The following is a 16,714-nucleotide window of genomic DNA, read 5'->3' as shown; positions in this document are numbered from 1 at the left end:
ACATGTCACCCATCCCCTCCACCTCGCCTAGCAATGAAGACAGCTGAACAAGCCCAGAGCCAAGTGGGCCAGATGTTTTTGGAAATGAGCAATAAACACTCCCCCCTACACCCCAGGCTCTAGCGCGGCCATGCCCAGACTAAATTGTAACTACTGTACATTATACTGATCAAAAATTGATCAAATGTCAGAATCTGGTTTTGGGCATTTATGTTGAGTAAGGTTCTGAATTTAAAAAATAAAAAGGTCCATTTTCAACAGAACAAAAATCTTAACATTTTTACCGTTTAAAATTTGTTTCCAACTTCCAACCCAACAATCAAAATCTCCCCTGCTTACTGGTAAGCCTACTTATGTTCTTGTAAGATAATTCAAGATTTATTTAGCCGTTCATTATTATTTACAATAGGCCAAGTCACTAAAACTAACAAAAAAAGTTGCCATTCCTTTTGACTCTCAAGCTTAAGTCCATCATAAAGCACACCAGAAAGCCCAAAAGCACACCACTAAATAAATGGAATTGCCACTACAATGAATGATAAGGTAACATTATATCGTTACAATATTTTCCCTTATTATAATAATGCCTGCAGATTTTGAATATATTAATATGTTGTATCCCATTATTTAATAAAATGTAGAGAGGCGTATGGAATTGTTGGAGGATACCATTTAATAATAGCAATATATTTTTTTATCAAATAAGCAACTTGATATGTCAATTTAATTCACTCAATGTTTGTTTTAGATTAACTAAAATCTATGCTCCGTTTGATAAAAATCCAAATTATTGTTATGTTAGCTTTTTGGTGGTTAGTGATGGTTAAATGCTGCGAGCAGCCCCCAGAAATTAAGAAACGTGTTTTACGAGAAAAACACAGTGATTATTTTTTTTTTCTTCTAAATGTCACAAATGTGATGGCCTTGATTAGAATTCATGAGGCCCCAATGTTCACTTTTTGTGGTTGTCCGTCTTTTTCTTAGTTTATTTGATATTAATCAGGAGAATGGTGTTGACACTTTAATTTTGTTATTTACATACATAAATGTTGACAATGAGCTATGATTTGTTCTGATATTTTTGTTAATAATAAAGAAAGGATCTCTTTAAGGAAAATAACACAGTGATTTAATGAATTAAAGTGCCAATGAACTAAATAAGTAATCACGGCCACCTTTATAAAGGTAGCCGTGACTAAGTACTATGTAAAGGTCGACAACCAAATGGTTGTTACAGTCAAATAAATAAATAAAAAAAACCCCATCGATGAAATGCAAAAGCTGCATGTTCAATCAACTTGAGTGCCTGAACGCGCCCTATAAGAAAACCGATGAACGAAACGGCTCACGGAAGATTTCTCAGGTGCCGTTTGACGTCACTAACTGCTGACGTCACTTTGAGGGAACACAAATACCGCAACTATACGCTTTAGGCTGCGTTTACATTGGAGGCACGCTTGGGCAAGTAAAATGGTGGCGCACGCTTGGCCAAGCTTGCCCTTTGAAACAAAATTGTAGCAGATTACTGGAAACCGGTGGCGACTTGACCAGTGGTGGTTACAGTGCTCGCCACTAGCAAGCGCACGCTGGGACAAGCTTGCGCTTCTCAAATCACGAAACAAAAATATTTGTTTCTACAAGCAAGCGTGCCTCAGTTTGTTGTGGTTCACCGACACAGTAGCATCGGTTGTGTCTGTTGGTAAAGTGTTTATAGTTGTTCAGCATGGATACGGAGGTGTTGATTGATGCTGTTCGCGCAAGAAGACCAATTATATAGGATAAATTAGTTTCAGGCTACAACCAGGGGTTCCCATTGCCTAATTAATGATTGTAATCCATGTATTTTTCCACCAGATTTTAGTGATTAATTTGATTTCTTGAACAGTGGAAAATAACACAGTTATAGTTTGTTTTTATTCACAACATAATGTAATAACACACACCCTGGTTTTAATCATAAAGAAAAATAATTTCAATTACTTTATGACTTGTAATGCAATTATCTGTCAAAATTAAATTGTTTTCTCCTAAACTTAATTGCCTTCATTATGTACTACAATATACCCTACCAATAAGGTAAATAATTCATTAACAATAATGGTAGCACGAGTGTAAATATATTTGATTAAATTACGCAAGTCGTAGGCTTATTTGAATTGTTAGCAATAACTACTACAATAATACTGTACATATAATGCTTTTCAATATTTGGTGTTATTCTCTCTAAAATTTAGTAAAATGTTTCTGGCATCATTCTAAAATATTCATAAAACTTATCTGGCTGTTGCAGAAGATCAACAAAAATCCGGGCATACTCCCTTCCTTCTTCTTGATCCATAAAAAAATTATTTACCCATTCCCCCCTTACTCGTTCAGAGTCTAATAATAAAAACTTTAAAACTCCATTCTCTAGCACAATATCCTCATCGTCTGACATGTCAATTTTGACTGTACTGTCCTGCTGAGACTAGTGGCACTTGCGCTTGGTTGCTCGTAGTATAACCACAACTTCGGGCACGGCACGCTTGCGCAAGCGTGCGCTACCATTTTACTTGCCCAAGCGTGCTTCCAATGTAAACGCAGCCTTAGAGCCACCGGCCTCAGTGGTGCAGTGGATAGCGTGGCGGGCTGACAATCCGAATGTACCGGGTTCGAATCCCGCCGTTAGCACTAACTCTTTGTCAACAATTTTTTTCATATCAGCAAGTTTGGTTGGTTTGGTTAGGTTATGACAGTTTAATTTTATAATTTAAAAATTATAAAATTGAATTTTAGGCATTTATAATTTTATTTTATGAACAAAACTATTTTTTTGATTAGTAAACCTTCATTCGATTTTTCCATTATTAGCACGTTTGGTTAGTTTGGTTAGGTTATCACAGTTTAATTTAATAATAGAAAAATTATAAAATTGTCTGTTTCTTCAGACGCAGCAGTTGGTGACGTCAGCAGTTAGTGACATCAAACGGCACCTGAGAAATCTTCCGTGTGCCCCACCGAACAAATGAACAGCATAGTGAAAGTGAGCCGGCCGGCTGATTTTTACTTTTTTTTTTATTTGAGGCTATGTTTGATTGTTTACATATCTTCATTGTTTACAGTTAATTTTTTTTTTTTTTTTTTTTTTTTTTTTTTTTTTTTTTAAGATTTTATTAACCGATCAGCATTACATTGCTATACAGGTTAGGTATAATACAAGAAAGACAAAAATAACATTATTAATTACATTAACATAGGTAGAGGTCAGCTATGGCTAGCCCCTCAGGCACTTATTGTCACTGTTTTAGCGGGTCGGACTGTAAAGGCACTGTCCACCAATGAAACACAAATGGAAAAAAAATGGTTATAACAAAACATCTTGAGGCAATCTGGGTTTTAGTCGGAGTCTCTGGATTTCAGAAGGTTGGCCTGTGTTATAAAAACCAATGCTGCTGGTTAATGGAAGTTTTGTAAATAATTTTGATGTAAATTTCTTGATGAAATCTTCTATAGGTTTTATTCCCAGTTCTAAATGTATTTGGCGGGTTCGAAAATACCAGGGACATTTTAGAATTATCCTTAAAACTTTATTTTGAAATGTTTGCAGTTTCCGAATCAGTGCCGGATTTACCACTAGGCCGATTAGGCCGCGGCCTAGGGCCGCAAGCAAGAGGGGGCCGCAGAAGATTGCACAACAATTTTTTTAGATAAACAAATAATTTTTTTAACCATTAGTTTGCCGCGATCACAGGTGACCATAATAATGTTTCCATGATTGCGGCCCACAGAAGATGTTCACGATTTTGCCGCGGCCGTGGGTGTCGATGATGATGTCCCTGTGATTGCGGCCCGCGGGAGATGTTCACGATTTTGCCGCGGCCGTGGGTGTCGATGATGATGTCCCCGTGATTGCGGCATGCGGGAGATGTTAACGATTTTGCCGCAGCCGTGGGTGTTGATGATGATGTCCCTGTGATTGCGGCCCACGGGAGATGTTAAGGGGATACGCCACTATCTCTGGGCCATATTTTTTATTTATTTTACATTTTCCAAAAGTTGCATTTTTAGATAGGTTATTTAGTTGTGAACATTTACCTAAAAAATGTTTCCAATCTGACAACTCCTAGTATAAAATAAATAAAATATAAAACGCCGCAACCAGTAATTTGAAAAAAATATGGACTATTTATTTTTTTTGTTCCTGATATTTACATTTTTGATTTTGTATCATAATTATGTATTATGAAGGTTTAAAGTAGGGTACATTTATTTAAAACAAAATAAGTACTTTGGTATTTTTATATATAATATAAAATAATAAACTAGTGTTGTCATGGGGATTTTAGTTCTGCCAATCACCTGTTACATCACCTGCGATTATCTCAATACCGTGTTTTTTAGGTTGTTATTGTACAAAAGTTAGAATAACTCCGTTAGTACTATACTTATAGTATTCAAATTTTCACCAGACCTTCTTTATAAAGTAATAAGGGATTGTGTGTATAAAAACCCCTATAGCATTACATTTACTAAAACTATTTATGTTTACGCTTAATTTTTAAATTTTTTTAGCTTTTTTATATTTTGAATAAAGTGTCCTATAAATCTTGTTTTGTTAGTTACCATAACGATTATACACAGAATGACTCATTATTTAATCCTGAATCAGGAAATAAATAGAATATGTCATTCAGTTCAGTAGTTAAAAAGTTATTCTCAATACCGAATCCCTAAAAATTTGGGTGAAAAAAACTAAAACCGCATATACATTTAGTAAATAAGTCATAAATTCAATTTTTTTGGACCTAAATCTTCTAAATAAGTCGAGTATAAACAAAATATACTAATTAGGTTGACAAAAAAAAAAAAAAATAAAGTAGGAGATAATGGCGTATCCCCTTAACGATTTTACTGCGGTCACGGGTGACGGTGATAATATCCCTTTGTTGCAGCCCGTGGGGATGTTCATGATTTTGCCACGCTCTCGTATACCTATGATTGCTTTGACTTGATTTAGGAGAGATGTCCACGATTTCATCCACGATCACGGGTGTCAATGATGATGTCCCCTTGATGCATAAGAGATATTCACGATTATTTCCGCGATTGCAAGGAATTTCCACCACAGGGGGAGGGGGAGGGCCGCTCAAGTAATTTGGCCTAGGGCCTCAAGTACCCTAAATCCGGCACTGTTCCGAATCGAGCTTGATGAAGCAGTTCCCCATACTGGGCAGGCGTATAACAATAGTGGACGTAGAAGTGTTTTGTATAAAAGGGTTCCATTCTTCATAGACATAAATGATTTTTTGTTGATTAAAGGAAATAATTTTGATAATCTGCCAATACAGTTTACAGTTTACAGTTTACAGTTTTGTTTACAGTTAATAATTTTATTGTTTTGGTTTTGTGTAGTTTATTAATACTTATATTGCAAACGCACTAAGGCTAACGCCAAAGCTTGAGGAATTCTATTTTATAGGAAATCACAGCTTACTTATTTCGAGAAAGTCCAAGGATTAGGCCTATGAGATGATGTTAGTTCTATGTGAATGTTTACCTTGCAAAGTTTATAAATAAAATACTAAGTTTAAGTTGTACTAATTAATTTTTTACTATTTTGTTATTATTCATGGTCAACAGAGATGAACCTTTAGTTCTAGGGTAGTTAATTTACTTTGGGTTACGGTTACTTAATCAAGAAAAATAAATTTAGAAATGCATCTTCAAGGAAACACTGGAAGTTTGGAGGTGAGAATTAGGCTTATTTGTTTTTACATTAAGTTTGTTAGGCTTATAAAAATTTGTCGGAAGTTGAAGTGGGCAGACTTTTGTATCTGTTGGCACAAACAACCGAATGAAAATATTGATTGTTTCATTCGATATATCAATCGATATTTTCATTCAGTTGTTTGTGCCAACAGACAGAAGTCTACCTGTTGAAGCCATCCTTTACTTTGCTGTTAAATTCCTTAAAAATTGTATTTACAGTATTCAAGTACCGGTAGGAATTTGTAATTCGTTAATAGCCTACTAAGTTAAAAATCCTTGAGTCTACAGGTCTATGTTTAGTAAGGCCTATAAGCTTAACCTCTTCCCAGACTATTGGCGGATACATCTGCTAATATTTTGTGCGTAGCGGATGGTAGGCGGCGGTCTATTTGGGCTCCGTGGACACATTTTATGAATATAGCTTATTAAGACAGTTAACGTATACTTAAGTTAGCCGATTGTCTATTACAACATTAACTTAAAATCTTCATAACAATTTCCATTTATTTTGTAGCCTATAGGCTATCCTTACTTTCCTGTTAAGGGGAACAATCATTATTATAGATGATTTCTTTTCGATAGGCTATCAATATTTTTGTTTTCCTTTACGATCCATATTCCATCTGTTTTAATATCTTCGAACGCATTTAAATTACAGATATAGGCCCTAGGCCTACAGACAAACAGACATAGCAAATATGTCTAAGTTATACTTGGTTCAATAACCGAGTTATTGAGTAGCCTATAAGCTTGTATAAGAGAATAGGATTAAGAACTAACTTATTCTGGTTTAGGCAAAAATAATATTTATTTCTGAGGTGTTGCCTTCCCGATTACTTAACAATTTTTAATTTAACCTCTAGATTAAAAAAAATAATAGCCTATATATTGGATTAAGAAATGAAACTATTCTAAACTAACCTAACATAACTAATTACCCTAACAAACTTGCTGTAGGCTTGGTTACCGTTTCAAAATTCCGTTTGATAACAGAAGAGGCATATGGGGAATAGGCTATCAAACGGAATTTTGAAATGTTACAGCAAGTTTGGTTAGTTTAGAACAGTTTTATTTCAACGTAGGGTAATTTTTTTTAATTGTTTGCTGATACTGAACAAAATTTATTTGCCGTATTCGTCAGCTAATAAGTTTCAATTTTGTAATATCAATATAGGCCTACGGTAGGCCTATCGAATAAAAAAATAAAATATCAATATCTCGAAACTAAATCATCAATAATAATGAATGTTCCCTTTTACAGGAAAGTACCGGCTATCTTCAACCAGTGTATGGTATACTAACTTAGGAATGTTTTCCTTTAAGAATGAATAATTATTTTCTTTTCCCTGCTGGCAGCACTGTTTGACTGAGTCTCTCAGCTACAAAAGGTGTTTCTCGTCGTATTTGTGGCAATTGCACTCCAAGTTGACCATACCCGCTATAACACTGTATATTGAATTTTGTGTTTACAGTTTTTCTTTTCTGTGATTATAAAGATAAGCCCTAAGTAAGATAATTGCTATATGCCTACTATTTTGTTACGATTTCATGGTTGATATACAGATAGTGACTTAGGTAGGTAACTTATATTTCTGCAATGTGCTCTGTTGATAGGCGGATATATCCGCAAAACATATTTTTTTGGCCCTCTGGGAATGATTTTCACTAAATGTTACCGATGTTTTAGCAACTTCAGAAACAGACAGTGATTATTATCCACCCAGGGTCGTTGTATGTTAGGATCGGAAGAGCGTCTGATTCTAGTCCGCATACAGAGGTTCATGCAATAGCTCGAAAAAGATATCCAGAAGGATTGAGACACCATGACCCAATGCTTCCTCCGTTAGCTCCATTGGTAAGTAGAAGCCTGTAAGTATCTACCATCTACTTTAAGGAGGTCACAACCCAATGTTTCAAGCAAATAAAATTACTACGCTAAGTAATGTAATGATTATAGTTTTTATTTTTAAAAAAAGTTGAATAACATCGAGTTGGATATGTTAAAGTTAAGTTAAAAGCGACAACCTTTTTTTACAACACTGCTCGTAAACTAAGTTAGCCCTGTACCTATAGACCTAACTTACTTGCCACCCTGGCTTGATATTAAAAAAACTGTGAACAAATTTACTTTCCTGGCGACTTTTCATACCACCTACCGTTGCTTGTTCACAATCAATAACTAGGAATAGTCTTCATGATGTTGAATGAATTTGTTAAGTTATGAAAAAGAGTTACATAGAAAAATTTGAAACAGAAAAAGGAATGTAAGGTATAGGTGACTTCTATCCATGGGAAGGAACACACAGTGAATATGACCTTAGCATCAAATTCATTAGCCCTGTGTCAATATTTCTTTGTCATTCAGAAACACACTCATATGTCAGCTTCATGGTAAATCTGTTTGTATCTACAGTAGACCCACTCTTACCCGGACTCTTTGGGACCAAGGCCAGTGAGGATAGCGGTTTTCCACCCCCTAAATTTTTTTGAATCTCTCAATAACCAACTGAAATATTTTACTTAAAAGTGCATTGTATTTCGAAACTTATCAATCCCAGGTCTCCTATTTTCCCACAAAAAATTTGTTTCATTACCACCCACTTGCTGCCGATTCAGTCCGGATTAACCGATGTGCTGGTAAAAATTGTCCCATTTAAATATATGTCACTTCTGCCCAGTGTAGTGCAGTTAAAAGATGACTGGATAAGAAAGAGGATACTGTATATGATATTTTGTCTGAATCATCGGTGAAAGTTCATTTTTGAAGGGAAAAAGCAACTTTGCTTTAGAATTTGTTAAGGAGAAAGGAAGACACAACTAACCTACTTGAATAAAGAGTCCCAGGAGGTTAAAAGAACAAAGTAGGTAACACAATTTAACTGATATTTCGCCCCTTTCAGGGGCTTCTTCAGAGGTAGGATGATGAATAATCAGTTAAATTGTGTTACTTTTCTGTGTTTTTAACCTCCTGGAAATTTATTCAGAGGAGTTAGTTGTGTATCCTTCCTTTCTCCATAACAAGGTCAAAATTTATATAATTTCATATAGTTGTGTGGTTAAGTATAATGGTCATCAGTGGCCTGGTGATCAGAAAGTCACCGATTAGATTCTGGAAATGTCAGATGTTTTTTGATGGCTCTAACTGGACCTAGCTGGTATTGGTCATGGGCTTTCATTAAATAAATGGTACTGGATAAAGAACCAACTAATTTTAGTGAGTAATAAAGCTGTAATTTTATTCATTCAACACTCGATATAAATCTAATCTAACCAGTCAAAACCTAAATGTGATCCACTAGATTTGTTTACTTCCTGTCATACCTAGCTAATAAGTTCATAATCATTACTTCCTATGATCAATATTCTGCAGTCCATGGAGGTGCTGCAGGAGATGGAGGAGTGTCGTCTGCAAGTGTCACACACTCTGCAGTCTTGTCTACAGTCTGACGGAAGGAGAAGGTACGCAACTCCTCCACAGCAGATTGCTGCGTTCAACCGCAGAGCCAAGCCTGAAGTGGGCAACTCCGTTCCTGGCACAGAGCTGACTCAGAGCGAGGCCAATACCGTCATCGGTAATGAGGTAAGGTTTACTGCAGTGTTTAAATTGTGAATAAGAAATTTTGGACCTTTTCCGTTAATTCACTACCACTTTGTTTTTCCACATCTGAAATTTTATAGACTAATTATCTCCACATATCCTCTTTTGGGTTAGTTTTGTTGGGTTAAGTTGGATTAGGTTAGGTTAGTGAATCATAACCTAAACCTGAGATTGAGTATTGTTTCGTAAACTTATAGGTAACAGTAACTACAGAAAAGGTGCAAATGCTTTTTCCTCTAAGTCAAGCATACGTTAAGAGGAAAATCTATGCCTATCTCTACTACACTTACTTTGGAATTCAATGCCTAAGTTTTTTATCAGGACACAAATAGGCTATCATTTTTTAATTACAAATTATCAAAAACACTAAAAACTTGTATTCGAGTAGATTGTTTTCTGAAAGTTTTCTTGAAAGCAACCTAACAGTGCCAGTGTCAGGCCTATCTATTTGATATTCCTGGATAGCGATTTAACTTGCATACTTTACCTGTGGACATCTCAATGGAAACTCTAAAATATAACTTCTGGCCTAATAGAACATTTTCTGTATTGGGGAACTCTCTCCAATAAAAGCTGTCAACTATGATTAGCTATACCAGTACTCAGTTAGTGCAGCCATTAACTTCATAGTGAGGAGAGAGCTGATCTAGTGGTAGAACATGGGACTTCGGTCCCCGATGTCTCAGGTCCAAGTCCTGCCAATGACCTAAATGATCTAAGTCAATGACATAGTTTTGATCTAAGTGATGATGTCACGACCCTCTATTAAACCTTTTTAAGATGAATTGTTTGTTTAGTATGGTTGTTTTTGGCTGTGTCTAAATTCCTTGTTAATCACATTTGACTGGTTTTCAGGTTCTTCGTTTAAACCCATCTCTAGACTACAACATCCACTTCCCTATTAGGAGGGGGGAGTTGAACATCCATGGAGGGGTTGGGGGATCTCTGTCGTCCGTTCTAACTGACCTTCAGGAAATATGGAGCTGGGTTATCATCCATAAACTGAACATACCTCTCACAAATCTCAAGGTACGTACCCTGAATGTTGGTAGTGGATTGCAAACAATGAATCTTGCTTGATGCAAACAATTTATATGGCAAGGCAATATCTCTGTGTTTGTTTCTAGATGCAAACAATTTATATGGCAAGGCAATGTCTCTGTGGCCTTGCTTATAGTCATCATATAAGTCTAAAACTTCAAAAACATAGTCTATCCAACAAATTTTGATATTTAACAGATAGGGTCGGATATCAAATTTGGGCAACCGAATCCGACCCGATTTTTCGGATATCCGCACACCTCTAGTTTTTCTCACAATCAAAAAATATACTTCTATAACACAAATTGTTGTGCTATGTTCAGCAAGATAAATCAAAGATAGATTTTTCAATGGAGCTTGAGACCAGCTAAGGATTGTGATTTTCAATGTGAATGTAGGAAATCTCTCAGACTTTTCAAACATGTTACTGAGAGTGCAGTTTGTTAGGTGTGGAAATGATCATATTACGAGAGGACATTTACTACAGAATTTGAAACAGAATTTAGAGGTTCTACCTCAAATGAAGCTGGATAAAAAGCATAATACTAAACTAAAATCATAAAATTTGTTGGTACTAACTAACTTTATTAATTACTTTTGTAGGGTTTATTATTTTTCAATTTTGACGATAACGCATATTATAATATTTCCAATTTTTCATGTTTCCTATTTTTAGTCCTGTATTATTATTACTTGATTTAAGTTCAAATATTATATTGATGTCGACAATTAGTGATATTTGGTACATTTTCATTTCTGTTTACCACATTGTATTTCTTTGTTTCATGTAGCATTACCGGGCAGTGTTAGTAGTACCTGACATTTACAATCGCCTCTACCTTAGGGAACTGATGACGTTGCTTCTGAATAAAATGGGCTTTGGAAGCTGTTTTCTTCTACAGGTATGTGATACCATATACTGTACATTAAGGATGTGTGGTTTCCATTTTTTTATGGCTTAACCGGTTCAGTTCTTGGCCAAAAACTGTTCCGGTAATAATAAATTACTAAGAACGCATTTGCAAAGGAAACGCAACCACAACACGCTCATTTATTGAGGGTGTTGCAGAGACTTTCTGAAGGCGCTTTTTTACTGTGTACACCTCCAAAATTGGTAAAATCGGTTTATCCTCATTTATCCATTATGATCCTGGTCCTATCTATACCAGATTTATACAGTTGTAAAATGGAGATATCCGTTGGAATAAGTAAATAAATAAATAATAGTTTAATAAATAAAAGTTTTTTGATGGTTTGAAATTGGTCCATAATTAGACATTTAATAGTCAATATTTTTATTTCACATAAGCGTAGCCGCTTAATCAATCAAAATTGTTTGTTAAATAGTCCTGGGCCCCGCTGTTCCTGATCATTGGGCTTTCAATAAATAATCCTGACTGATGAACCAGCTGATCGTAGTCAGTAACAAAGCTACACAGATCATCTCACAACACTCTACACTCATCCTTCACTCATGTTTGGGTTAATATACGCACGCAGGTGGTGTCTCTAACAATTTATAATTGATATAACACCTGATCTTTGTCAGTTTGAACCTATAGCTCATCCATACCTCTAGACAGTAGAGGAACAGCTGTATGTTTAATATATTTTTTACAGAAACTAATATTCCTTGAATTTTTCTGTGGTGTTCAGGACCATGTGGCCGCTACGTTCGGTGCAGGCTTACCTTGTGCTTGTGTCATTGATTGTGGACATCAGAAAACGTCAGTATCCTGTGTGGAAGATGGAATCTGCCATCCTGCTACCAGGTGTGCTGTTAGATTTCAGATTGTGATTTTACTAAAACTGTGTTAGGTTATTTTTGCTTATCAATTGATTACCTTTGGTAATGGTAATACTAAGGGGAGGGAGGGGGTAGGAGTGTGTGAACCAAGGAAGACGAGGGGCAAACCTCCGAAATATGCTGGGGGAGGTGGAAGCGGAATGAAATTTAATGAAAATCATTAACATCATCAAAAGAATAGAAATAAATATAACAGCTGATTATAAACAAACAAACACCAAAGAGGTTTTTAATTTATGACTGGAGGACAATTAGATGCTATCGTTACAACTAGAGTTAGAGTGTAATTGTAAACCGTCGACACTGTTGATTTTATTGGGTTGGAAAGCCGAGTAAAGCTCGGTCATTTCATAAAGTATACAGGAATTGTCCATTCTAATAAAAATATTCGACCGTCTTAATATTCTACTACAGTAGACTCCCTCTTATCTGGACTCCTCGGGACCAAGGTCATTCTGGATAAAGTTTTTCCCGGTTGAACCAACGACCCCAAAAACAGTATTTGACTTAAAATTAGGAGAGCATTGTATTTAGACACGTAATCACTGGTCTCAAATCTTTCCCATGAGAACAGTCGTTTCAGTACCACCCACTTCCTGCCGATCTAGTCTGGTTAAACCGATGTGCTGATAAAAATTCTCCGGTTAAAGAGATGCCATTTCTGCCGAGTGTAGTCCGGTTAAAAGGTGTTCGGATAAGAGGGAGTCTACTGTACTACCTTTTTGCCACTACTCTCTTAATCTAAATTTACATTGTAGCTTACATTTGAATATAAATAGTACTCTATTTTCAGGGTCAGGATAGGCTACGGAGGAGGAGACATTACGCAGCTGTTTCACTGGTTGCTGCAGAAATGTGCGTTCCCATACAAGGGATGCGACCCGGCCACCAACCCACTGGACGCAGCATTGCTGCAGAACTTGAAGCACGACGCTTGTCATGTCAATCTGGATGTGTGTGGATGTACTGAGCGACAGTTTGTAATACCTCCAGGTCTCTCTTACACCATTCAGGTACACGTTGTGTTTTATGTCTAGAAACTAGATGTAGATAAAGCCCAACTACCCACTAAAAGTTTTTTTTTTTTTTACAGTATACATTCCTGTAGATTAAGTAGTGGTTTTTGTTACTTCCCATCCATCCTAGGACCCTAGGCTTTAGCTTAGAACCGTTTTACATATTACTTCAGGCTAGGCCTAGTTGGTTGCTGAACTAGTATATTGCTAAAAACCATTGCCGATTGACAGAATTAAAACCCAAGACCCATTCTCTACTACTAGATGAACTCGCTCCCCGTTAAGTAGATTGATTAATTAGTAATACGGTACCGGTAGCGGATTAAAGTTATTCTTATTAAACCTATTTCTTACTGTCAAATGCCATCTCTGATTTCTGACCATAGTCTTGTAACTAAAATTAAGCATGTTTTTTTTATCAAGAACCATGTAAAGCCAATGATTATAGTCAGCAGTTGGGATCCAACAGACAACCTGGTTACTAAATGAGCAGTATAGTCAGACACTCAATACGAATACACTATGTTATATGACAGCCATGTTATAGATGGCAGATGAGTGTTTGATCGCTCCACTGGGTATGTTCTCACCGGAGCTGCTCGGAGTCACAGGTCCAAAGTCAATAGTCACACAGAAGCGCTCTTACGGAGACCCACACGATCCTCATGATGCTGAATACCTCCGAGAGACAAGCGTAAGTGTACATGTTTAAACTGGAGCTGCAGCAAATTTAGACTTTACAATTTTCTTATATTTGGTCATCTGTTTTGATCTGTGTTTTGTTGTTCTTAAACAAGTGTATAAGCACTAAGCAGCTTGATTTTCAAGCCTTGTCTAAAAAGTTGACTAATTTAGTACTAAGTTAAAAATTGAGCCGAGTTGAGCTTTTATTTTCATGACGTTAACATGAGTGCAGAAAGCATCTGTAAATTTTGTGCAATCGATAATTGCTGATAATTATGCCCCTTAAATTTTTGCAAAGGATCTTGGACATCAACTTTTTATATGGGAGAAAACTTGCCTCAATCAAATAACTTATGTCAACCTCTCTAGATATCAATGATTTTCTAACAAAAGAAAATTAACCTTAGTAATCAAATTTAGTCATGAAATCATATTTAAGCTATGTATTGCTGCTTCAATTGTGAATTGTGAATCACTCTTAACGAGTCTCTTCATCTTAATCGATTGTTCTCTTGTAGCGTCGAGGAGCCAAGGAAGTGCTGGAGGGGGTTGTGTCTCAGGAAGGAGCAGTGGTGGGGGAGAGTGTAGGGGGAGGCGGAGGAGAAGAAGACATCGTAGTAGACGCCATGTTGGAAGGTCCACAAGGCCAACCGTCGCAACCTACAGAGTTCGTACTTGGTCCTGGACAACTGCTGGGACTGGACCAGGCGATACTCCAGTCCATTGATAGATGCGGTTAGTTTCACTTGACAATACATCTTAAGATATGTCAGATAATATATCTACAGAAAGACCTCGTTATGTCTGCTGCCTTAAAATCAAATTTTTTGATAACCCAGACCGGTTTGTGATAGGCCTAATAAACATATAAAATGTTTTTATACAAGTGCATAATCGATCGTAGTTGTGTATCCAGTGTATTCCGACGACTGTTTTTTCTCTCTCTGAGACCGTGTTAATAGTGATGCCTGGCTTTACAATGCCGTACTTGTGTGGTGAGTCATCTTGTTTTTGTTTAGTTGTATTTGCAAATGTTATGAAACTATGTTGCTTTGTTATAAAGGAAATTATTGTGTGCATATTTTCATTTTTTTATTATATTGTTTTCTGATGTTTCTTCGTCTAACATACACCTGTGTCGGTTTAGCCTTGGTCCTAGCTAGTTGAACTTGACAATGTTTTACTGTTTTAGTACTTTTTCCCTTTAATTGACTGTCCGTATCAACATAACCCTGTATCCATTTTAAATTAGATAGCTTTAACTGTTGTCTGTTACTTCGACTATCTATTGTCTAATTATACCTTTGGTAGTGAAATAAGAATGTGTTGTGCAACTCTCTTTGAAATATTAAGTTTAATATGTTAAAGTTTAATATGTTTTGATTATTTGATTAATATGTAAAAACTACAACATATTAATATGTTTTTTTTTTAACTTCCTGATAATTATCTTAGATTAATTACATATGTATTCTACGTTCCTTCTCCCTAGCATCTAATAAAATATCCTAAAACTTTTTGTTTTTGCAGGTACAGATGACTTGAAACGGAAAATGTACTCTTCTATTTTGGTTGTTGGTGGAGGAATGAAGTTTCAAGGCATCAGTACTTGGCTGCAAAATCGGATAGCTTTGCAAATTCCGTACATGCTGAGATCAGGTGATTTTCACATTTTAAGATATGGTTTACAACTTATTCATTAACTAAATAACTTCATTAAATTCATTACCTGAATTGATACTATTTTGAAGACACGACTTACTATTACTATTTTTATTTTTATTGAAACAAGACATACAAAATGTTTTTGTGCTTTGGTGCACAAAGGAGAAAAGTGTTGATGAGGTAGATCACATGTGGTTCTTGGCATAAAATTTCATGGTTGACTGGTTTTATGGTCTTAAATCCAATCATCAGAGGCAAACTTAAATAATTGTTGGTTTGTTGATCTAAAAGAATTCATTGATTGAATGTTTCTTGAGCTCAGGTCTAGTTGGCGAAAATCTCCATTAAAAAGTAAGAGAAATCCAGAGTCAGAGTTCCCTAAACTCAAGAGAAAAGAAAGTTTAGATTCACTTTTGAAGCAAAAACTATTGTTGAGAAAAATGAGAAATAACAAAATGAGTTAGACAAAATGTGAATCATAAAAAAATAAGTCTCAAAAGTTCTAAATTTAGAATTCCAACTTAAAAACTAAAATTTGAGTTGTTTTTTTTAAATATTTTCTTATTTTTTAGAACAAATGGACATAGTCACCTCACCTAAAGAAATGGATCCGCAAATAACAACATGGATCGGTGCATCAATACTCTGTGGGTTAGAATCAGCCCAAGAACTTTGGATTCATCCTCAGGAGTGGGAGAAAAGTAGTGTGAAGATCCTACGGGAAAGAGCTCCATTCATGTGGTGAAATCGGATAGTTTCATGTATGTACTTTTGTAAATTTTTATACCAATAAATTATACTAATTTATAGTTTGCAGTTGAAACAACATCCAAGATACCCCTAGGTGCGAATTTGTCAGTTATTTTCTCTACGGTTTATAGGAAAGTGAGTTAGAAGATGAATAATCTTAAAACGTTGTTCATACTCTATCAATTTTTGTTAAATTGTTGAATACATTTTATAATAAATTCTCTCTATGCCTATACTTAACTTTTATGTATTTTTCCAATTAAAATAAATATGTTTCTAGGGCTGTTAGCACCCAATTTACATTCATGGGGTTTATCCATATTTTTTGTATATATATAATTCATATTTTTAAGATCTCATAGACCTACCCAAGTCATGTGCCATAAATACTAGATCAATATAAAA

The 16,714-nt window shown here is 35.6% G+C and overlaps 1 protein-coding gene across 2 annotated transcripts; it reads left to right on the top strand.

Annotated features, from left to right (window-relative positions):
• The first annotated feature begins 4,937 nt into the window (after nucleotides 1-4,937).
• LOC128985737 (actin-related protein 8) lies at nucleotides 4,938-16,409 on the top strand. 2 transcript variants are annotated; one of them, XM_054405562.1, is made up of 11 exons: nucleotides 4,938-5,727; nucleotides 7,436-7,603; nucleotides 9,119-9,328; nucleotides 10,202-10,375; nucleotides 11,179-11,289; nucleotides 12,044-12,159; nucleotides 12,988-13,207; nucleotides 13,758-13,904; nucleotides 14,413-14,629; nucleotides 15,431-15,553; nucleotides 16,132-16,409. In XM_054405562.1, the coding sequence occupies exons 1-11, from the start codon at nucleotides 5,695-5,697 to the stop codon at nucleotides 16,302-16,304; spliced, it is 1,692 nt and encodes a 563-aa protein (XP_054261537.1). In that variant the 5' UTR covers nucleotides 4,938-5,694; the 3' UTR covers nucleotides 16,305-16,409. The 2 variants fall into 2 exon arrangements, with proteins under 2 accessions (XP_054261537.1, XP_054261536.1); XM_054405561.1 differs by having other exon boundaries at nucleotides 15,425-15,553; nucleotides 16,132-16,407.
• Nucleotides 16,410-16,714: the final 305 nt, after the last annotated feature.

The sequence above is a fragment of the Macrosteles quadrilineatus genome, unplaced genomic scaffold, assembly GCF_028750875.1.
Source record: "Macrosteles quadrilineatus isolate MER2022 unplaced genomic scaffold, UCM_ALF_1.0 Scaffold_2__2_contigs__length_208266976, whole genome shotgun sequence".
NCBI lineage: Eukaryota > Metazoa > Arthropoda > Insecta > Hemiptera > Cicadellidae > Macrosteles > Macrosteles quadrilineatus.
The sequence above is the reverse complement of the archived record's forward strand: the minus strand, read 5'-3'. Positions and strand labels throughout refer to the sequence as shown.